This window comes from Camelina sativa, chromosome 16 (assembly GCF_030686135.1).
Source record: "Camelina sativa cultivar CO46 ecotype springtype chromosome 16, ASM3068613v1".
NCBI classification, from domain to species: Eukaryota; Viridiplantae; Streptophyta; class Magnoliopsida; order Brassicales; family Brassicaceae; genus Camelina; species Camelina sativa.
Genome location: NC_141895.1, coordinates 4,020,917 through 4,041,342, shown reverse-complemented (window position 1 = coordinate 4,041,342; position 20,426 = coordinate 4,020,917). Strand labels below are relative to the sequence as shown.

General features: G+C 34.6%; 2 protein-coding genes and 1 pseudogene across 5 annotated transcripts; 2 read left to right on the top strand and 1 right to left on the bottom strand.

Moving 5' to 3' along the window:
- Window positions 1-10,380: 10,380 nt before the first annotated feature.
- On the bottom strand, window positions 10,381-12,972 carry LOC104749757 (protein root UVB sensitive 2, chloroplastic). Of its 2 annotated transcripts, none has more exons than XM_087491671.1 (10): window positions 12,819-12,972; window positions 12,586-12,723; window positions 12,407-12,495; window positions 12,243-12,327; window positions 12,067-12,126; window positions 11,880-11,973; window positions 11,695-11,792; window positions 11,368-11,547; window positions 11,138-11,260; window positions 10,381-11,048 (listed from the first exon to the last, which is right to left on the bottom strand). In XM_087491671.1, the coding sequence occupies exons 1-10, from the start codon at window positions 12,828-12,830 to the stop codon at window positions 10,623-10,625; spliced, it is 1,305 nt and encodes a 434-aa protein (XP_087347797.1). In that variant the 5' UTR covers window positions 12,831-12,972; the 3' UTR covers window positions 10,381-10,622. The 2 variants fall into 2 exon arrangements, with proteins under 2 accessions (XP_087347797.1, XP_087347796.1); XM_087491670.1 differs by having other exon boundaries at window positions 12,586-12,720; window positions 12,819-12,960.
- Window positions 12,973-13,027: 55 nt separating this feature from the next.
- Window positions 13,028-14,260, top strand: LOC104749754 (actin-depolymerizing factor 6). Of its 2 annotated transcripts, none has more exons than XM_087491673.1 (3): window positions 13,028-13,327; window positions 13,588-13,756; window positions 13,956-14,260. In XM_087491673.1, the coding sequence occupies exons 1-3, from the start codon at window positions 13,304-13,306 to the stop codon at window positions 14,147-14,149; spliced, it is 387 nt and encodes a 128-aa protein (XP_087347799.1). In that variant the 5' UTR covers window positions 13,028-13,303; the 3' UTR covers window positions 14,150-14,260. The 2 variants fall into 2 exon arrangements, with proteins under 2 accessions (XP_087347799.1, XP_087347798.1); XM_087491672.1 differs by having other exon boundaries at window positions 13,031-13,327; window positions 13,588-13,853.
- Window positions 14,261-15,099: 839 nt separating this feature from the next.
- LOC104749756 (transcription factor bHLH91-like) lies at window positions 15,100-17,108 on the top strand (annotated as a pseudogene). Its single transcript, XR_015584610.1, has 4 exons — window positions 15,100-15,220; window positions 15,445-16,209; window positions 16,304-16,747; window positions 16,908-17,108. The product of XR_015584610.1 is annotated as a transcription factor bHLH91-like (transcript).
- The last annotated feature ends 3,318 nt before the right edge of the window (window positions 17,109-20,426 follow it).

The window sequence follows — 20,426 nt, the reverse complement described above, 5'->3', positions numbered from 1 at the left end:
GTAATTTTCAGCTTTCTTTTCTTTTTACGTTTTTATAATGTATTTTGGTGACGATGATAATTAACGACAGGAGGTTCTCCTGCTGTGGTCAAGACTGAAATGAGGTGTCGTTTTTTGGAAAGTAAAAAAATATTTCACGGTATTTTTTCTTTTTACGAGTAATCATGGTAATGGATAATATAGTCTTTATTTATCATTCAAACCATCAATCTCAAGTTACTCAAGCTATGTGAATTCGTTGAATGAGAATAATATAAGTTCAACAGGTATTAATGTCTATTCATGTCGTGACACACTGCAGACAAACTCAAACATGAGTATATACATGAACTCAAACTAGTTCCGACTTTGAACTAGTCACTTGTGGTGTCGCAAGTGACATCAACCGTATCTTTTCTTACATAGGTTTATCAATTTCTCAAATGTCAAATTAGATGTTAAAATATATATGACATATTACATACTTACATGTATAAAGTAGAATGTTTATCTTTATTTAATTCTCGTGAGAGGGTTTATTCTTTTTAATTATTTAGATATGTTTTCGCCAACCATTTATTTCGTTCATGGAAAGCAGAACTATGCACAGATTTAAGACGAAAACTATAAATCTTGTATTTAAGCAAATTTTGTATGGGAAATTTTTTGTTAGAATGACGACGTTGCTATGTTCAGATTCCAGTTTTTGTTTCTAAAACACATGATTCACATTTCACAACTATGTATTACCAACTATCACTTTCTGAATCTAAAAAGACATCACACCAAAAGCCAAAATTTATTGGCTTATATAATCATTACGATGATACATATATTTTTTTGGTCATGATGATAAAAGTTATTGTTTGCATATGTAACTATTGCATTTGGATGCATAAAACAAAGTTCCAGTGATGGTTGTCTATTTGACTGAATTAAACTTCCTACTTCACCAAACGGACTTAGGTAGTGATTGGAGGCTTATAAAAAGCGGTTTTCATTCATTTTTTGTCAAAACCGCACTTCAACACCCAATCACCCTATTATTTGTTAAATTTGCGTTTTTTCAAAATATAAAAATAAAACTGGGATTGCGGATTTATCTAATTTGAAAACTTTACAAACACCCCACATTTTTGCATAACCATACATAATCAACATCACACAAACAAGACCTAGATCATCCTCTTCCTCAGCTGCAGTCTCCACTAACTTTGCCCTCCTCCTTCTACAGTGGACCATCAAGTCCTCACAAAGCGCCCTCATGAACCTCCTAATCTGAGCCACCTCAGACTCCATCGCCCGACCACCATACATCAGAAGCCTACTAAACTCTAAGTCCAGCTCCCGTACCGACTGAGTCCCCTAAGATAACTGTAGAAACTGCACCTCCGACCGGTCCAATGCCTCTCTAGGAACATACTTGCGGTTGAACTCCTCGACAAAGTTAGCCCAAGACATCTCCCTCTGCACTCTCCTAGCAGCCACTGATCTCCACTACAACTGAGCATCACCAATCAAGTGGTGGACCCCTATGTCCACCCAAAACTCCTCAGGACATCTCAGAGTCTGGAAGTTACGTTCCACACTCGTCCTCCAAGCATCTGCAGCGGTAGGATCTGTACCACCCGAACCACAACTCATCATTAAACCAACCCAAACCACAACTCATCATTAAACCAGCAACAAACATTATGCACAGCGGAAACATACTAATAATACCAAACCATTATATCATTAATACAATAACATTTCTAGTCATTCTATCCAACAACCTAACATGACTCTAACCAAGGTTCCAACAACATAACCATACCTAATCAACATCACACAAACGAGACCCTAGATCATCCTCCTCCTCATCGCCTTGATTCCACGTTCCCACTTTGCCTTTACGTGCACCGCAGACACAAATTGAGATGCATGAGTATTTAATAAACACTCAGTGAGCAATCCTCCCATCTATTGGGTTATACACACAAGCAATCGAGATACCAATGTTTAACAAAACAGGAAACCACATAACAGACAAGTTGGTGTCGATCGACACTAGCTCCAACATGGTGTCGACCGACACCTATTTGGTGTCAATCAACACCGACTCTGCAACACGATCTGCACAAAGCCAAATGTCGAAGAACCGCTTCCCAAAACCTCCAAATCGTCCGAAACTCATCCAAAACTCCTGGAAACTCATAGAAAACCACATCCAATCACAAAGACACAAGAATACAACACAAACAACAACAAAACAAGCAAAACAAAGGATTTTCAGGCTTAGATCAGCCATGGTCATGCACTCACCTCTTTTGCAGGAAGATTCTAAATCAACAACGACAAATCCAACACTTAGAAGCCTTCTCCTTTGTTCCTAGCACAAGATATTCACTCCACAGCAACAGATCTCTCAATCCAAGCCAATAATCTCCCAAAAAGCCTCCAAACTCTCAAGAACTCTTTTCTCCCTCTAACTCTCTCTCTAAACGGCAACAAAACACTTTCCCAAAACCCTTTTCGTTTGACTTTCTCTTAAGTACATCGGTTAGGAGCTTCAATTGAACCAAACCAAGCCAAAGCGACAATTCAAAACCACCCGGTCAAACCAAAATTGATGGTGTCGATCGACACTCCTCTTGGTGTCGATCAACACCCACTCCCAAAATTCCCAATTTGGTTCGCGGATATTACAAATTCTTAGAATTAAATGTATTCATTATGGTTATTAATTGCTTTCATACATCTAAGACTATTGTTAGTAATTCAGTATTTCTTGTTTCAATAATTAGAAATTACATAAAAAAAATTAAGAGAAGCATCATTATTTACTTTATTAAACGTTTTACATAAGTTTATTATTATTTTTGTTTTAAATATATAATTCCAAATGATTGTTGTTATTATAGCATCAAATTTTTAAAAAATAAGCCAATCAAACTAAATATTTTCAAATTATTTGTTTAATATTTACCATAATATGGTTTGATTTTTTTCACTTGAGATGATCAAGAAAAAAAACAAAGAAAATCTAGAAAAATGTGTTTCTAAGAAAAATTATTATTATTTTAATATCTTTAAATTATGTTAGCGTTATCTAATTTGATATTTTAATTTTAAATGTGAAGAAATAACTAAAACTTTTGTATCTTAATTTTTTTTTTGACTTATGCAATTTGATATTTATTTTTTTAAGTATGATTATATGAATAAATTTAATTTTAAAAATAGCAATATATTTATTTTTTTAAAGATACATGTTGTAAAGAGATATGCCACATGTCAACTTATAATAGCAAGTTTTGGAATGGCTCCCTATTTGTGTATGAAAGGGATCTGGAGGGTGATGAAGAACATGAAATGATCGATGAAAGAAAAAGCACAAACTAGCTTTTGTGGATTCATTCTTCCTCTAGAGGTAAGTTTCTGTGATTGTTTTTATGATTTTTGTATTATCAGTCAACTAAGTTTTTTCACAAATTACTTATTTTTTCTTTTATTTTACTTAATAGTTAATATTGTAAATAACTGAATTATTATATATTTATCATTATAAAGATTTAAATAAATTCATAGCTTAAGTTTCCCTTATAAAAAATATATTTATATTTGATGTTGGTTTGAGTTATCTGTTTTGTATAGAGATTTTTGAAAAAAAAAAGATTTTCTTTCTGTAAAAATCATATTGATAACGTAATAAGTGGAAAAATAATTATATAAACAACCAAATAAGTTTAAAGACAAAATATGTTATAAAAAAATGATTATATTGTTCAAAGAAAACATCATACCTCTCCAGAAAACGTTACTTTAACTTCAAATATGTATTCATTATTGAAGAAATTTATGGTGATTCAGCAAATTACTTGACAGGATCCAGATTATGCCCAACAACTCTTTTAATTACCATATCTTTAGGAAACTTTTGAAAAAACCCTTTTAATTTTACTTTTGACAGTATTAGTTGAAACCCTTCTAATTTTACTTTACTTTTTTCATTCTATAAAAACTTATCAACCCTTCTCCCCCAGTCTTCCCATAGCTGTCGCTTCTCTCATAGAATCCATCCGTAATCATGGTGAAATTTTCTTTTGTTCCTCTTCTTCATATTTCTTCGTCATCTAATGTTGTTTAGGGTTTAGATTAGTGTAGTGTGACTCTCTTTTTCAAATACCTAGGGGTTTGTTGATTCACTGTATCAGATCTTCTAACTCTTGTGTCCATCTTCTTTCTTTCCTGTTTAGGCTGATTCAGTGTACAAAATCGGCATTGTCGGCGCAAAGGGATCAGGAAAAACAACGTTTATGAACCGCGTTATTGGGGTTGATGGTGATGGGGGTCAACAAGGATCTTTGGATACTAACAATATATTGGATCTGCAATTAACTTTATGGTTGTGATTGGCGACATACGGAAAGCGTAATTGAGCAGAATAAAGTAAAAACCACATGTTGTACACCATTCAGATCAAATATAACAATTTGCGGTTTTCAACACAAAAAAGAAATAAAAAAGGTTTGCGGATTTGTAAGGGTAATATTACACAAGACCGCACATCAACATCTCAACCTACTTTTATCCAGCGGTTTTAGTAAAAATCTGCTACAATAATTGACCATTGGACAAAACCTTTTTATTTTTATTTTTTTGTTTACTAAAATTTGTTATGTGTATATCTTTCCAAAAATCACATATACAAGTAATAGGTTATTTATTTCATTATTAGTGCATATAATATTTTATTATAATAAAAGTTTGTGTACAAAGCCAACTTAGTTATATTTTTTTATTTTTAAATAATATTTACAAAACTGTTACTAATTTATTAATAGAAATATTAATCTAAGAGATCAAATATATAGATATATATAAGATATATTTATATATTTTTTTTTGTAAATAGCACAAATGTATGTGTAAATAGCACAAATATTCATAAATTATAGTAAATAATGTTTTCACAATTTTGCATAAAATATATCTACGTAATCGTTTAAATAATTTTTGGTATTTAAGTTTTGAAATATTTTTTCATTAACACAAAACAATTAATAATTTACAATTATATTAATTATTTATTATTTTGTACCGCTTATTCTAAAACCGCAATTTTGTTTTCACCAATCAAACATTATTTTGTACCGCTTATTTTGTACAAACCCCAATTATCCCGCAAATATATTTCTCCCGCACGTACCGCAGTTGAACCGTACCGCACTGTAATACTGCTTTTCCCGCACAACCAAAACTGTGGTTACCATTCAGACCCTTACTCTAACAATTTACTATTAGATTGAATAGGGTCGTACTATTTGTTGGCCACGTTCAACTGTTTTAGTTTTAGTTTTACTATAAAGAATATATAATATGGTGAACAATATATTTTTAAACGATTATAGGCCCTAATATATATATTAAAAAAAAAACTAAAAAAGAATCTGGAGAAATTTTCTTCTTTGAGTTTGGACATTTAACGACCCTAAAAATAGATTTGTATCGACATGCATGCAAATATGCTTTTTTTGCTATAACTGTTAATATCATTTAAAATGAAAAGTTTGGCTTTGTTTTTACAAGAAAACCTATAGCTTCTGACTCCTTGGCAAAAAGAATAAAAACAAGGAATCAAATTACAGGGAAAACAAAAGCACTGCTGATCATCATGATAACCAAAACTGCATCAGGTTGCTAAACCTCTTACGAGTGAGTTTAGCTAGAATGATGTTTCTGATGTCCTTATCAAGTTTCTTAAAGATGAGTTCCGGCGAGATTGATTGCTGATTGTGGATGAGATTGTTCCTTTGTCGCCAGATGCTGTAGATTGAAGCTTGGGTGACGATTTTCCGCAGAAGAAGAGGAGCCTGTTGGGAGGATGATCTGATCCAAGAGAGTAGTTCTGGCCATGACAGGAGACAGTTACCAGAAGGGTCAATCCTCGCAAGAACCAGTTGCCAAATAACTCTAGAGAAGTGACAGGATAAGAAGACACGATCGCGGGATTCAACCTCCACAATGCAGAAGGAGCAGTGCGGGGATTGAAGGACACCCCATGCTGCTAGCCGTTCTTTTGTAGGCAACCTGCCAATATGGGAAATCTACATGTTGAAAGCATGTTTTGGAATGTGACCTCTGAACGACACTACATCATGCCAATCAGTTTTCTCTCGTCTTGGCCTGAGAACATCCCATGTGGCAGCAGAGGAGAAGGCTCTAAAACTCTTCTTTTCCACCACCCAGGAGTAGGCATCTTGAGTAGCAGACAACGACGGAAGCGGCTGAGTAGTCAAGTTCATATGGAGATTGAGAGCAGACTCAGATCTAGGAGAAGCCAGGTTCCAACATGCAAAGGTGCATGCATCAATTATCTTTGCAGAGAGTGGGACTTGAAGTTTAGATGGGCCAGAAGAACCAATGACATTGATCAACGGTCTAAAAGGTGTCCACGAGTCAAACCAAAAGCTAGTTGTACGACCATCGCCCACATTGACCTTATAAACTTCTCTGCTAGGGGCCGTAACTGGAGGATTGATCTCCACAACCAGGAGTCGGAAGACGATTCCTTCACCTCCCAGAAGCTGTTACTCTTGATATTATGAAATTTATGCCACTTAGACCAAAGAGAATCGGAGTCCGAGAATAACAGCCAAATAAACCTGAGGCAAAGGGTGGTATTCCAATGGGAGAATCTTTTTAAACCCAAACCCCCTTCTTTCTTGGGAAGACACACTGTTTCCCAACCAAACTTTGCACCCCTACTGCCATCAATCCTTCCAGACCAGAGGAATCTAGAGCAAAGAGACTCAATCTTTTTGAGACAACCTTTCGGTAGGATAAAAACTGAGATCCAAAAGTTTACGGTGCCAGAAATGACAGAGGCAATCAATTGACATCTCATGGCATATGATAAGGTCTTCACTACCCAACCATTAAATCTGCAGGTGATTTGGTCTAACAGAGGTTGATACTCTGCTATTTTCAGCTTTCTATGCATAAGAGGAAAACCAAGGTAATGGATTGGAAGAGAGGCCAATGAAAAACCATGTTTGGAAATTGTTGTAGTCTGTTCATCATCTAAACCCGCATGGAACAATTGAGTTTTCTCTCTACTCATATGCAGTCCCGACCAAGAAGCGAAATCATCTAGGGCTTCATTTATACCATGGAGAGAGGCTTCAGATGCATCGAAGAAAATCATAATATCATCAGCAAACATCAAGTGAGAGAGAGCCAATCCTGATGTTTTTGGATGATAATTGATATAGCCTTGATCAAATCGAGATTGAAGAAGCCTCGAGAAAACCTCCATGCCAAGCACAAAAAGGTACTGAGAAATCGGGTCGCCTTGGCGAAGACCCTTGGAACTGTTGAAGAAACCACTAGAGTTGCCATTCAAGCAGACAGTGAAGGATGGAGTTGAAATGCATTCCAAGATCCATCCAACAAACCTCTCTGGTATTCCAATGGCTCATAGAGCTGAAAGAATGAAGGACCAGTTCATTGAGTCAAACGCTTTCCTGATGTCCATTTTGAGCATAGCTCTTTCACTAATGTTCTTACGATTGTAACCCTGAACTATCTCTGTCGCAAGGAGGATATTTTCTGCAAGTAGTCTTCCCGGCATAAACGCAGTTTGCGAGGAAGAGATCACATTTGGTAGGAAGCGTTGCAGACGCACCGCTAGCAGTTTAGAGATTACCTTGTAGACGGTATTCAAGCATGATATATGTTTATACACATATTCCTTTCACACTTAAATTTTTTGTCAAGTGGTCAGCAATACGTAAACTTGCGCCTCCGGTTCAAATATTTTTAGGAATAACTTTGTTGTTCTTGAATCAGTTGCTTTCAAGCTTTGGTCCAGATGTTTAACATAGTGTATTTGTACCATGAGTCCCTGAGCTTGTCCTATATCTACTTTAGTATGGTTTAGCATCGATCACCGGGTTCTAAAAGAATATATGAAAAGAAGAATAAATGAATAATAAGAAATTAGGGGAGAAAAAGAATAATAAGAAATTATTAGAAGAAGGAAAGTTCAGATTATACAATACATAAAATGTCAAAGAAAGAGGCTCCTAGTGCTCATTTCCAATCAGATCATGGCCCTATATTAATCAAACTTTTAATACCAATCAAGCTTGTTGGGTGACCTATAAGTCAATAAGAAACATTAAAAGTTTCATATTTTTTCTATGCGCATATATATTAATAACTGTTTTTCTTCTTTCTTATTGTAAATATAATATACAATTGTGAATATGATGAATAAAAAATAGATATGTGTAGAGCCAAAAAAATGTTGTATCAAGATGGAGGGAAACCCCATAGACATCGAAGTAGGTACGTACGTAAAAGGGGTTCCTCTTTTTAAATATGATTCGTGATCATGTTAACGAAATTTTTTATATGAAATTATATATATAAGTATGATTTGGTGACTCCACTTTTTGGTCGTTGTTTTGCCTCTTTCTTTTTCAAAGATATGTTAAATATGATTAAAAATATATATATATATGATTTGATACTCCATCTAGGTCATATGAACCTCCTATTTTTAAAAGGTATTTATAATTACTTTGTAAATAGAAATATATATCCATGTGATTACCAGTGAATTGGTAAAATAATATACGTATAGTCTTCCAAAACGTTATTTAAAATAGTGAAATATCTTTCTTACGGTATGTGATTACGTAAAATAGTCATAACCATGAGATCACAATATGTATGAAATTGCCGTCAATGGATATTTAGTGATATGGTTCTTTCAATTGCACACTTTCACCATTACAACTTTTACTTTAAACCACTATTTGTTTACCTCTGTCAAAAGCAACTTTGTATGCTGTTTTCAAGTTAAATGTATTTAGACCAAAATTATTTAACGTTTTAAAAAGAATAGACTAAAACAAAACAAAGCAAAGATCATCCATATCTAATTCCATCATGACTAAGATCTTGCCCTTTTTCACAATTTTTTTTTCTTTTCTTTCCGCTTTCTTATTGAGGTTTTATTTTCTAATACAATGCTTAGTTATCTTCTCCGATTTGTGGAGTTATCATGTTTTTAATGCAAGTATTACTTGATAATTGATATATAGAAACCAATGTATCCAAATGGATCGTGACCTAACGAAATCTAGATTTGTGTGGGTCATATAAAATACTAACTTTGTCGCTTCTTTTGTTTTATTTTTCGGGGGTCGGCTGAGTTGCATTATTGATTATACAATGCATATGTCAAAAAAAGGAAGAAGCCTTAAATTCCACTCTTTACTTTAATATTAAAATCGTGATAACTATCATCTTCAAATAGACCCAACTAGCTATTTTAGTCCCTGTACTCTGAAATAGTTATTGGAATGATAAAATAGTGATAACGTAGTGAAAATAATTAAACTTAATAAAATTAATTTATGCTAAGTTTAACTTAACAAAACGCTTAAAACTAGTTTTTGACTTTTTGTAAATTAATGAGTAAATGACTTTTCATTTCTTCTAATATTTTGATTTTGTGAATAACATAAAGTATGTGGGTTTTACTAAGGATAGTGATTCACATCAATAATTCTATCACAAAGCCACAAACCATTACATGTTGTATGTTTACAACGTCAAAAGATGAATATGTGTATAATTTCATCACCATATTTGAGAGCATTTATGATTTTCTGAAAATACGTATAACTTTGATCTCAGTTAAGCAAACAAAGAAATTTACATACTCTCAAACATCTTACATGGCGAGTTCAAGAACGATTAATAAATTACACTAGAACTGTAATTATGGTGTGACAACCAAGTCTTGACAACTATATCTCAAAATGTCCTCTTCTATGCAGTACGCAGAGGTCCAAATATGAAAAGGATAATACAGCCTCGTAAGTCTTAATGTCGCATGTATACAACTTGCTTTTTTTCTTTGCTATATCTTGGATTTTTGATATTAATGCAACATTTAGAAACGTACCCACAATTAGCTTGGTCTACTCTGATTAATTGAACATCTCTTGCTATATTAGACTCTTAAAATTTAATTATGTGTCCAGTATGGTTCAACCAGTTGAACAAACCAAATTCTACCCAAAAAGAAAAAACAATCTAGTTTGAATCTTCTACGTACCTTGATATTGTGATTATCTATTGAAAAAGAAAAACCAATATATTGCATTTAAGTTAGTTTGATAATTGCATTTATCAAATATTATATTCAATAAAAGTAATACAGTACATACTTTGGAAAAAATCATGTGTTAAAAAAATATCCCAAAAAATGAGGACTAATGAGTCCAGGTCTAAGGAAAAAAAAAAGAGCCAGTACACATGATTTGACCATGTAAAATACATATCTAAACCACAAAAGAGATAAACTTTTTCACTTTAAAGTAACATATTTCCTAAAAAGTATTAATCAGATTCCACTTCGATTGATTTATATGATAATAAATGTAGACTACAATGCAAAGTACAAACGAGGACAAGAACCGTACCTTCAAACTTTTGTTTCACCTAACAATCTCACTCTAGCCTATCAATCGAAGTCTTCAGTTGTGGATTCATGATCTGGACAAAGACTTCTTACGTCTACAAATTCGTGTTTACACTTGAAACAAAAGAATTACATTAACAATTTATCTGAAACTCGGGAGCTACCGAGCAAATCTTGTTCCCGTGCCATCGAGAAATCTATCAGTATACCATCCTTTCGCTTGCACTTGAGATAAAAACGGACTGAAGACATCGTACATTCTGTCATATGCGTCTTGCAATATAATGTCATCAGGGTCGTTGTACATATTTTTCATAGACTTGGCATATGCTGCAACTAACCACCCTCGCAATGCGTCTTCACCAGTTGCATCATGCTCTAAGACCATATCAGTACATGACTTTCCATGACTCAATAGAAACTTCTCTTCTACAAACACTTCTTTTAGTTTATGCACCTCAGAAGGCTTCACAGCTTTATGGAGAGCCCTTCCCACTTTTACATTTCCTGCTTCTTGGATTGGTCTCTCGGGGAACATTAGGTTTTCTTGGAATCTTAAGTCAGCAGGGCTTGGGACTTTACCCGTCTGAAACAGATTCAACAACACCTCTGATATAACTAAGAATATCAATAACATGGTTTTAGGAGGTTTGAAGTAAAGTAAATGGTATTTACCTTGAGAAAATTAGCCACGATCAAAGCGGTTCTCTGTGGATTCAGTGTGTTGATCGGTACCCCTCGCATTTGTTCTACAACGCTAAACACATGTACAACCGAAAGAATCGACCCAACCACCAACTGCAAAGAATAGCCTTTTCTAAGACAACCGAGTTGTAATCCCAAAACAAAGAAACTGCACTCTGTTTTCTGAAACAGAGAGTAATAGTCGAGAGGAAGGAAATTACCTTTCCTTCCATTGATGAACATATTGTGGAAGAAAGTTGAATCCCAATACCTATCCCGGCAACGTTAAAAAGAGTAGAGATAGCTTCTCCTTTGGCGAAAATGTCACTAAGATTTCCTTCTTTGGCAAAAGATGAATAGATTGGTAATCTTGTTGCCCTTGCTGCAACCGTAGCCATTCCCTATTTGAAACAAGACAATGCCAAAGAAGAATGTAAAACACAGAAATGATGTGCTAAGAACAGTTTCACTTCAATCCCTTTTGGAAAAAAGATTCATTTAATAAGAGCTGATAGATTCTACCATAGGTTTAAGAAAGATATCTATACCTTAGCGAAATTCCCAAGACCAGCCATTTCAAGAAACAGATGTGGGCATAATGGAGAAACGAGTTCCAGACCAGTACCAATATCGTAAAGCACGTCAGCTGAAAGAATAAATCACTACGTTTACTGGTTGATGCTGTGAAGACATCATCAGAAACAGAAACATGTAGCTAACGAATGTTGCATACCCAGTACCCTCCAACGTTTAGGCTCAGAGTCCATTCTTGCACCCAAATTGCTACAAATCAGCTTTCCCACATGCTGCATCCCATCTTTCAAAATCTATAAAAACCAATACGAGTTAAAACAAGAATAAAACTTACAGTTAGGCACAGAACAAGTTAACAAACAAACAAACTCGAGACGGTAACATACCCAGCTAACAACAGTTGCTTGAGCCGGTGTAGGCCGCAAGCCTGCAGCAAATAGCAGTGACTGCAAAGGAGCAACACAAAAAGCTATATATCCATGTTAAAACCCTCCATTGCAACAAACTCAACTAAACAATTTCAATCTTTTTGGCAAATCAATAATCAAAATCTGAAGAAGACCTGAGTCGATAACACAGATAACGCTGCACTTGATAAATGCTGAAGTGCTCTAAACTGTGTGTACCTTAGATATCCTTCGTTCACACTGTACACGAAAAAAAGATTCAATGATTAAAAAAAACACAATCTTTAAAAACAAAAGTTTCAATTTTTTTGAGTTTCACCTGTATGGATATCCAGAAGGGAAGAACTTATTAAGGAAGGATTCAACCATCTTCTGAGGAACAGGTCTTGCGTCATCAACAACTTTCATCTACGAAACAAACCCAATTCATGAATAATTCACTTTAACGAATTCTCCAAACAGAGTGATTGGGAGAGCGAGAGAGCGAGAGAGATTTACAGAGAGGTGGCCGTCGGATTCGAAGTGGAAACGGTGAGAGACAGAATCAGAGTTCTCGAACCAGTAAACGGGAATGTCTTCAGGATTCTTCTTCGCCATTACTGGCTCTTCCTTCTTTATCAACTTCACCTTCTCCTGCTTCGTTTCCACCCACAAGTTACCCAAATCATTCAATTAAGTTGGAGAATCGTAAATGAGAGAGATACCAAAGAAAAGGAATTACAAAACCCTACCAGAAACTGCATCTCTGAGACACGACGGCACGATACAGTCAAGTTTCGAACGTTGGAGGAGGAGGAGTCGCCGGAGTTCCAAGTGAACCACCGCAGCAAAACTGTAATAATCGTGTCTAGAAAAAGAGATGATACTAAACACGACGTCGTTTTCCAAGTTCCGTTTCGAGACCCAAATAATACAATAATGGGCTCAAGAAAGGCCCAATAGTGAAAGATACGCGGCGACAAGTGATGGGGTCAAGAAGGAGGAAGACGACCTCTCTCTCTCACGCGTTGATCTAACGCCACCGCCCACTTCTACTTTTCTTCTCCAACACCCAATTCAAAAACCAAACTAATTGGTAAGCAAAAGAGTGTGCACAAAAGAGCAAAGCGACGCATCTGATTACTTGGTTTCCGGGATTTGATAAACTCCGGATTCGTCTTCGTCTCTCAAAAACCCCAGATTCTCTCTTGGTCTGAAGAAAGCAGAATCCAAAATCATGTCTTTCAGAGGACTTAGCAGGGTAAGTAATCACACAAAAAAAAACTCCCTTTTTTTAATTTCCAGTCGAATTTTCTGATAAAAATTGTGTCTTTCAACTCTTTGACGCATGCATCTTCAGTCTTGGTTTCTATGAGAAAAGTAAAAAAAAAAAAAAAAATTGATTTTGATGAAAAGCCCATCTCCGTTTAGATCACTATGAAGTCAATTAGATGATTGAACTTAGTTTTAAGACTGGATTTTGATATTAAAAATCGAATCTTTTTTTGGTATAATCTGCAGCCAAATGCAAGATCTGGAATGGGTGTTGCAGATGAGAGCAAAACCACGTTTCATGAGCTTCAGCGGAAAAAAACTCATCGCTACGTTGTCTTCAGGATCGATGAGTCCAAGAACGAAGTCGTAGTTGAGAAAACTGGCAACCCTGCTGAGAGCTACGATGATTTCTTAGGTTCACTCCCTGATAATGACTGCAGATACGCTGTTTATGACTTTGATTTCGTCACTTCTGAGAATTGTCAAAAGAGCAAAATCTTCTTCTTTGCTTGGTTGGTTTTGATGATCACCTCTATGAAAAGATGAAGACTTTTTTGATGATGATGAGTTCAAAGCTAAAGATTATGATTGGGGGTTGTTTTTATGTTTTGTAGGTCTCCTGAGACTTCTCATATTAGAGCGAAGGTGCTTTACTCGACATCTAAAGGCCAGTTTAGGAGGGAGCTTCATGGGATTCACTATGAGATTCAAGCTACTGATCCTACTGAAGTTGGTCTTGAAGTCTTGCGCGAACGAGCAAACTGAGCAACCAAAAATTGTCTCTTCTCATAACTTTATGGTAATGTAATGAAATAATCTCTCTCATTCGATGATGACTATCGGATCTTGTTCGTATTCTCGTGGATGGATTTGTGTAAACATAGTTTCATGTTCTATATCAACTGTCACTGTCAATACATGTTTCAAGATTGCACATAGCTTTAAACACCTTAAGTAACTTAAACTGAAAACAAAGTTTTTAGATACCAATGAATTTTGTGAATCGGTGATGAGTCTGATGACATAGAGCCTGATTACAGAAGTTAGTTAAGCTAGTACCAAAGACTTCATAGTTAGCAATTTCTTTGAAATGTAATGTTGATTTCTCAATTGTGTGTGACTTGGTCGCAAGTTTAGTGATTAAATGACATAACTACCCTTGGACGTTTAGGAGATTTCGAGTGGGGAGATTGCATGACCCAACTGAAATCCTCAATTATATATTTTAATAAACCATTATCATATGTTGAATTAGCTAATCTCATATTAACAGCAACTGTTATTGTTAATCTTTCATGTTACCATTAGGTTAGGTAGGTCCATTCCCCTTAAGTTATGATCATCATCATTTATACACTATTTGTTACACATTGGGGAACATTTTGTAATTAAAATGTGGAATTAGAAGGAAAATAAATCTTACTTCCAACATATTTCATTAGTTTTCTTGTTGTTATATTTTGCTCAAAACTCTATAGCTGATAAATCTTTGTTTCTCATTCAAATATTTCGTTTATATTAGAGGGAGAACCAAAGAAAAGAAAAAAGAGCAGAAAATAAATTGGTTCCTCTCTGTCTTCCAAGTATATAGTTGAGAGAGAGCTGTCCAAAACAAAACAAACACGTCCAAAAAACCCTCTCTTGTGGGAACAAGAAAGACCCAAAAGACACAAACACACCCAAACTCCCCATCAAACAGAAATAAAGCATACCAAAAAAGCTTCTCTTTTTATCTTCTTTTCTAAACTTTTTGAGTTTCAAATGTTGAAATGATCTTTGAAGGTGTGAATCAGAAAATTTATGTAACATAGTTTGTGGTTTACTTAAGCTTTCAAGGACGACAAAGAAGGAGAAAAGATCATCGTCACCAAAAACTCGGGTAATGAGAAGCATTTCAATTTCTAAACTAAAGTCTTAATCTGAATCAATATACTACAAATGTGAGAGAAGAGATGATTTTAAACAGACACAAAAAGCACTTTTTTTTTTCCAATCTTAAAGAAAGGAACTGAAGGGATTAGTTTGAGATTAGGTTTGGTAATGCTTTTGTCTTTAATGAGTTGTTTTGGTGGTGGGAAACTTTTTTTTTTTTTTTGGTTGCAGCAAGATCAGTTGAGAAATGAGAATGTATGAAGAAAATTCATGTTTTGATCCTATACCAACGGTGGAAGCAATGATGGACAATAATGGTGGTGGCTTCTGTGAGGCGGAAACAACTATTCCGGTAAGCCACCAGTTCCAACCACCTCTTGGAAGCACAACAAACAGCTTTAACGATGATCTTAAGCTACCAACAATGGAGGATTTCTCTGTTTTCCCTTCTGTTATCTCTCTCCCTAACTCAGACCTCAGGACCAAAGCAACAACAACAACCATATGATCAACCAGATGATTCAAGACTCAAATTGGGGTGTTTCTGCAGACAACTCTGGATTCTTCATGAACACTTCTGATCCAAACACAGCATCAACTCAACAAATTCCTGATCTTCTCAGCCTCTTGCATTTGCCTAGATGCTCAATCCCATTACCAAGCTCGAACGTATCGGACTTAATGTCGGGTTCTTGCTTTGCGTATGACCCCCTTTACCACTTAAACCTTCCTCCACAACCTCCATTGATCCCTGCTAATGACTACTCAGGGTTCTTGCTTGGAATTGATACCAATATTACTACTCAAAGAGATGATGATTCAAATGTTGGGAATGAGATTAACATTGATAGCGGAATCATTGAGTTTAGCAAAGAGATTAGGCGTAAAGGGAGAGGGAAGCGAAAGAACAGACCTTTTACAACAGAGCGTGAGCGAAGATGTCACTTGAATGAGCGGTACGAGGCTTTGAAACTGCTCATTCCTAGCCCCAGTAAGGTTAGTTATTACTTATTACTTACGAAAAGAGTCTTTCTTGTTATAGTTTTCACTCAAAGTCTCTTAGCTTAATTTATATAATTTGTTTGTTTAGGGAGATAGAGCATCAATTCTTCAGGATGGAATCGATTACATCAACGAGTTACGCAGAAGAGTAAGCGAGCTTAAGTATTTGGTAGAAAGAAAAAGATATGGTGGGAGACACCAGAACAATGAGGTAGACAACAACAACTTGGATGATCAGAATAATGAAGATGATGTTGATGATGAAAACATGAATAAGAAGCCTGAGAGCGATGTAACGGACCAATGTTCAAGCAACAACTCGCTGAGATGTTCATGGCTGCAGAGGAAATCAAAAGCAAGTGAAGTTGATGTTAGGATTGTTGATGATGAAGTAACAATCAAAGTTGCCCAGAAGAAGAAGATCAACTGTTTGTTACTCGTCTCCAAAGTACTTGATCATCTTCAGCTTGAGCTTCACCATGTTGCAGGTGGACAGATTGGTGAGCATTACAGTTTCTTGTTCAACACCAAGGTTAGTGATCCATGAATACATAAACCGATCTTGATTTATGGATTTGAATCTATTTATATATTGGATCATTGATGAATATATAACCAATCTTGAATTATGGATTTGAATATGTATATTTTTGGAATGAGTTTTGGTGATAATGATTGAAATAAAAATGCAGATATACGAAGGATCAACAATATATGCAAGTGCAATAGCAAACAGAGTGATTGAAGTTGTGGATAAACACTACATGGCTTCTCTTCCCATCAATAACTATTGAATATTAGGCTAACTTAAATGTATTTTCTGACCCTTTTTTATTTTCTAATCCATGTTTACTCGTTTGCAAAACAAAATAAAAACTCATTTTGGAGCCAAATTTAAGTTTTCTAGTTTGGATATTTTTTTAATTAGTTTAATGTATTCCCTTGTGTTCTCCATTTCTTCTAAACCATTCTCTCTATTACTGGTAGAGGAAATGATACAGAGAACAAGTATTGATGATGAACTAGATCATAGACATATCCATAGTGTATACTTTTATAGGTCTCTCTACTAATCATATAAAAGCCTAGACAATCCCAAGTTATAAGAGATATCTCATACTCGTTAGACATTTTGTAACGCTTTGAGGATAGGTTTTGGTAGAACCAGGCCAGAGTTTTTAAACAGGGTTTGTAATCTACAATGTACAAACCATATATCTAAGCGGTTAAGCGTTTGAAAAACATTGATATGTCGACAACTTTAATGTACTCCCTTAACAGATAAACCAAATTGTTTGGTCCGGCACAACATTTCAAGTTTACAACTCTACTTTAAAAATTGATACAAACATGCTTACGAATCTTAAGATAGCATACGGTTTGGAAATATATAGGATGGGGACAGTATAAAACTAGCAGTGTACGATAGAGGTAGGTGACCAGAATTTTTCAGTTTCAAGTCAAGGAGTTACTTTTTGGATGTGGGACCTACCTATTCATCTTCTCTCAAACAAACTCACTTTCTTTGCTATAAACAGATATGGCATGATCTAACCGCAATTGGAAACTTCATAATTTTTTTTCATTTTTGATAAAAGGAAGTTAATAAAAAAAGATTTCAACATAAAGTTTAACGGATCCGATAGTTTTCACCTAATTACCCACAAACATCAGTTTTGCTCGGTTCACTATTTACTGAACCAACTAAATAAAATAATAAAACAAATATAACCTAATCTAAACTGAATTCAATTAATTAAAACAAATTAAAAGAAAAAAAAGAACATAATGATTTTCTTCTGTTGATCAAAGATTGAGCTTTATCTAGCTTGATGTGATACTTTTCGTGGGAAAATAGATCGTTTACCCGGAAAATATATTGTATAGTTCAAATAGTCATAAATTGTTATATTAATAAAAATTGTACATAGAAATTTGAGAAAATATTATAAAATAATGCAAAAAGCCTTCAAACTCTTATATAATAGAACTGAGAGAGTATTAAAATGAAAAATGAAAAGTTCATATTCAATATTAAAATGTTACAAGATAAAATCTAAAAACAAGTCTATTACTACTTAATTATTCTCAATAATTTATTAAAATTTATACATGTCTTATTACACGGGCGTTATCTAGTAATAATATAAAACTTACGTGAAATATGTATAAGAACATGCACACATGACTACGAAATTGGGATAAAAAACTTAACGCTATATCGAGACAAAGACAACATTTTGTGTCCTAGATGAGAACTAAAAAAAATATTGTCTAAATCTTGTTTATCTTTTTACCCTTCTTCTATATTAGTTGTCTCGATCTGCAAATGTCCTTATATATAAAACAGAGAGAGGATCTAGAGTCGTTAAACTATCTTTATGGAACGTTACATGATTGTAAACGAGAGGTTCAATGCCTTGAAGTTGCTCATTCCTGTCCCAAGTAATATATAAGGCCTTGAGATCAGGAATTCCATCCTCGCAAGAGGCCTCAATAAGCGTTTCAAGAAGCTTATGAGATTATGGTTACATCACTAATGATGTTCAGGCTTTACCTAAGCATGTACTGTTGCTTTCTTGTTTTTAACCTTTTTTGCCGAGAAACCAACTTATTAGATCGTAACTTTTGTAACACCACATCGTTCATATTATATGATATTTGCACTTTAGCAAAAAAAAAAAAAAGGTTAGTTATTTTTTATTTATATTTTATTTTTCAGTTTTATAACAATTAATCTTTCATTCATTATCTCCAATATATATCGCTTTATTAATTCACATAACATTGTTCAAGATGGGATCGATTACATCAACGATTTATATATGCAGACTAGTAAGCGAGCTCAAGTATTTGGTTGAGAAGAAAAAATGTGGTAAAAGACACAAGAACATTAAAGTAGACAATGGAAACTCATTATATGCTATTAGGGATGTAGTCATGTAGAGCATCCATTCTCAACGAAGAGACTTGATGAATATATGGAGAAGAAGCCGGAGAGGGATGATGTAATAGATCAGTTACGTACATTATGGGTGGAGAAGAAATCGAAAATAGTAGAAGTTTATTTTACGGTTATTGATAATGAAGTAACAATTGAAAAAAAGAAGAAGATCAGTTGTTTGTTTATTGTCTCCAAAGTGCTTGGTCAGTTTCATCTTAATCTTTACCATGTGGCTGGAGGAAATTTGGTGAGCACTAGAGTTTCTTGCTCAAAACCAAGGTCAGTGGTCGAGTTTTGATTATGTATTTTAAATTTGAATACATTGGATTGACCTTTGGTAGTGATCATGCACAAAATGCAGATTTATGAAGGATCACCAATGGATGCAAGTGCAATTAATTAATGCAAATAGCGTGATTGAAGTTGTGGACAAACACTACAGGGCTGCTTCCCATCAATAACATTTTAATAAGCTGATTTCATCTATTTACTGACCTTTTTTGTTTAATCTACCATGTTTACCTATTTGCAAGACTAAATAAGTACGTATTTTGGAGTCTGATTTTAGACTACAATATGGTATATATATGATCCGGTTAAAACTTTCTTTACTACTTAAAACTAAAAAGGTGTCTGATCCATCAAAACTTGTAATTTCCATTTTAAATAAGAAAGAATGATGTGGTAGCCTTTCTCAACAGCGAGCATGCAAATTCATATATGTAAAGGCATAATAATTCGATACTAAATATTCTGATTAACATAGAAAAAATAATGACTTTTTTTTATGATGATGAAGCAAATAATCATGGATGCTCATGGTCCATATAGTTTAAAGGTAGCCAAATTAAGCCTGTACACCATCCCGGGGAGATGTATCTCATTTTGGTTAGGGATAAATTGTGGCAAGTTAGACCAGTTAAATCAGGTTGGCAGAACAATACCGTGGTGCAAAATAGATTTGACATTTTTTTGAAACATCTTTATGTGGTTAAACGTTAAATAATTAAAAAACATTGATATAATTGATTACTTTAATTCTGATCCCTTACTGAAAGAGTTTGTTATATGATACAGACCGAAACCAAAACTTAAAGATCCATTACAAGAAGACTAATCCATCACTTTGGTCCTCTTTCTCCTTATCTGCATGCCGTGAACTGAGTTAACCCCATGACATGAAGCCCCCCGCAAATCCAAATCAGCTGCAAGATCAGGCAATAGAAGAAGAGGCCTCTAGTTTGTACATTTAGTTTTAGGATGGGTA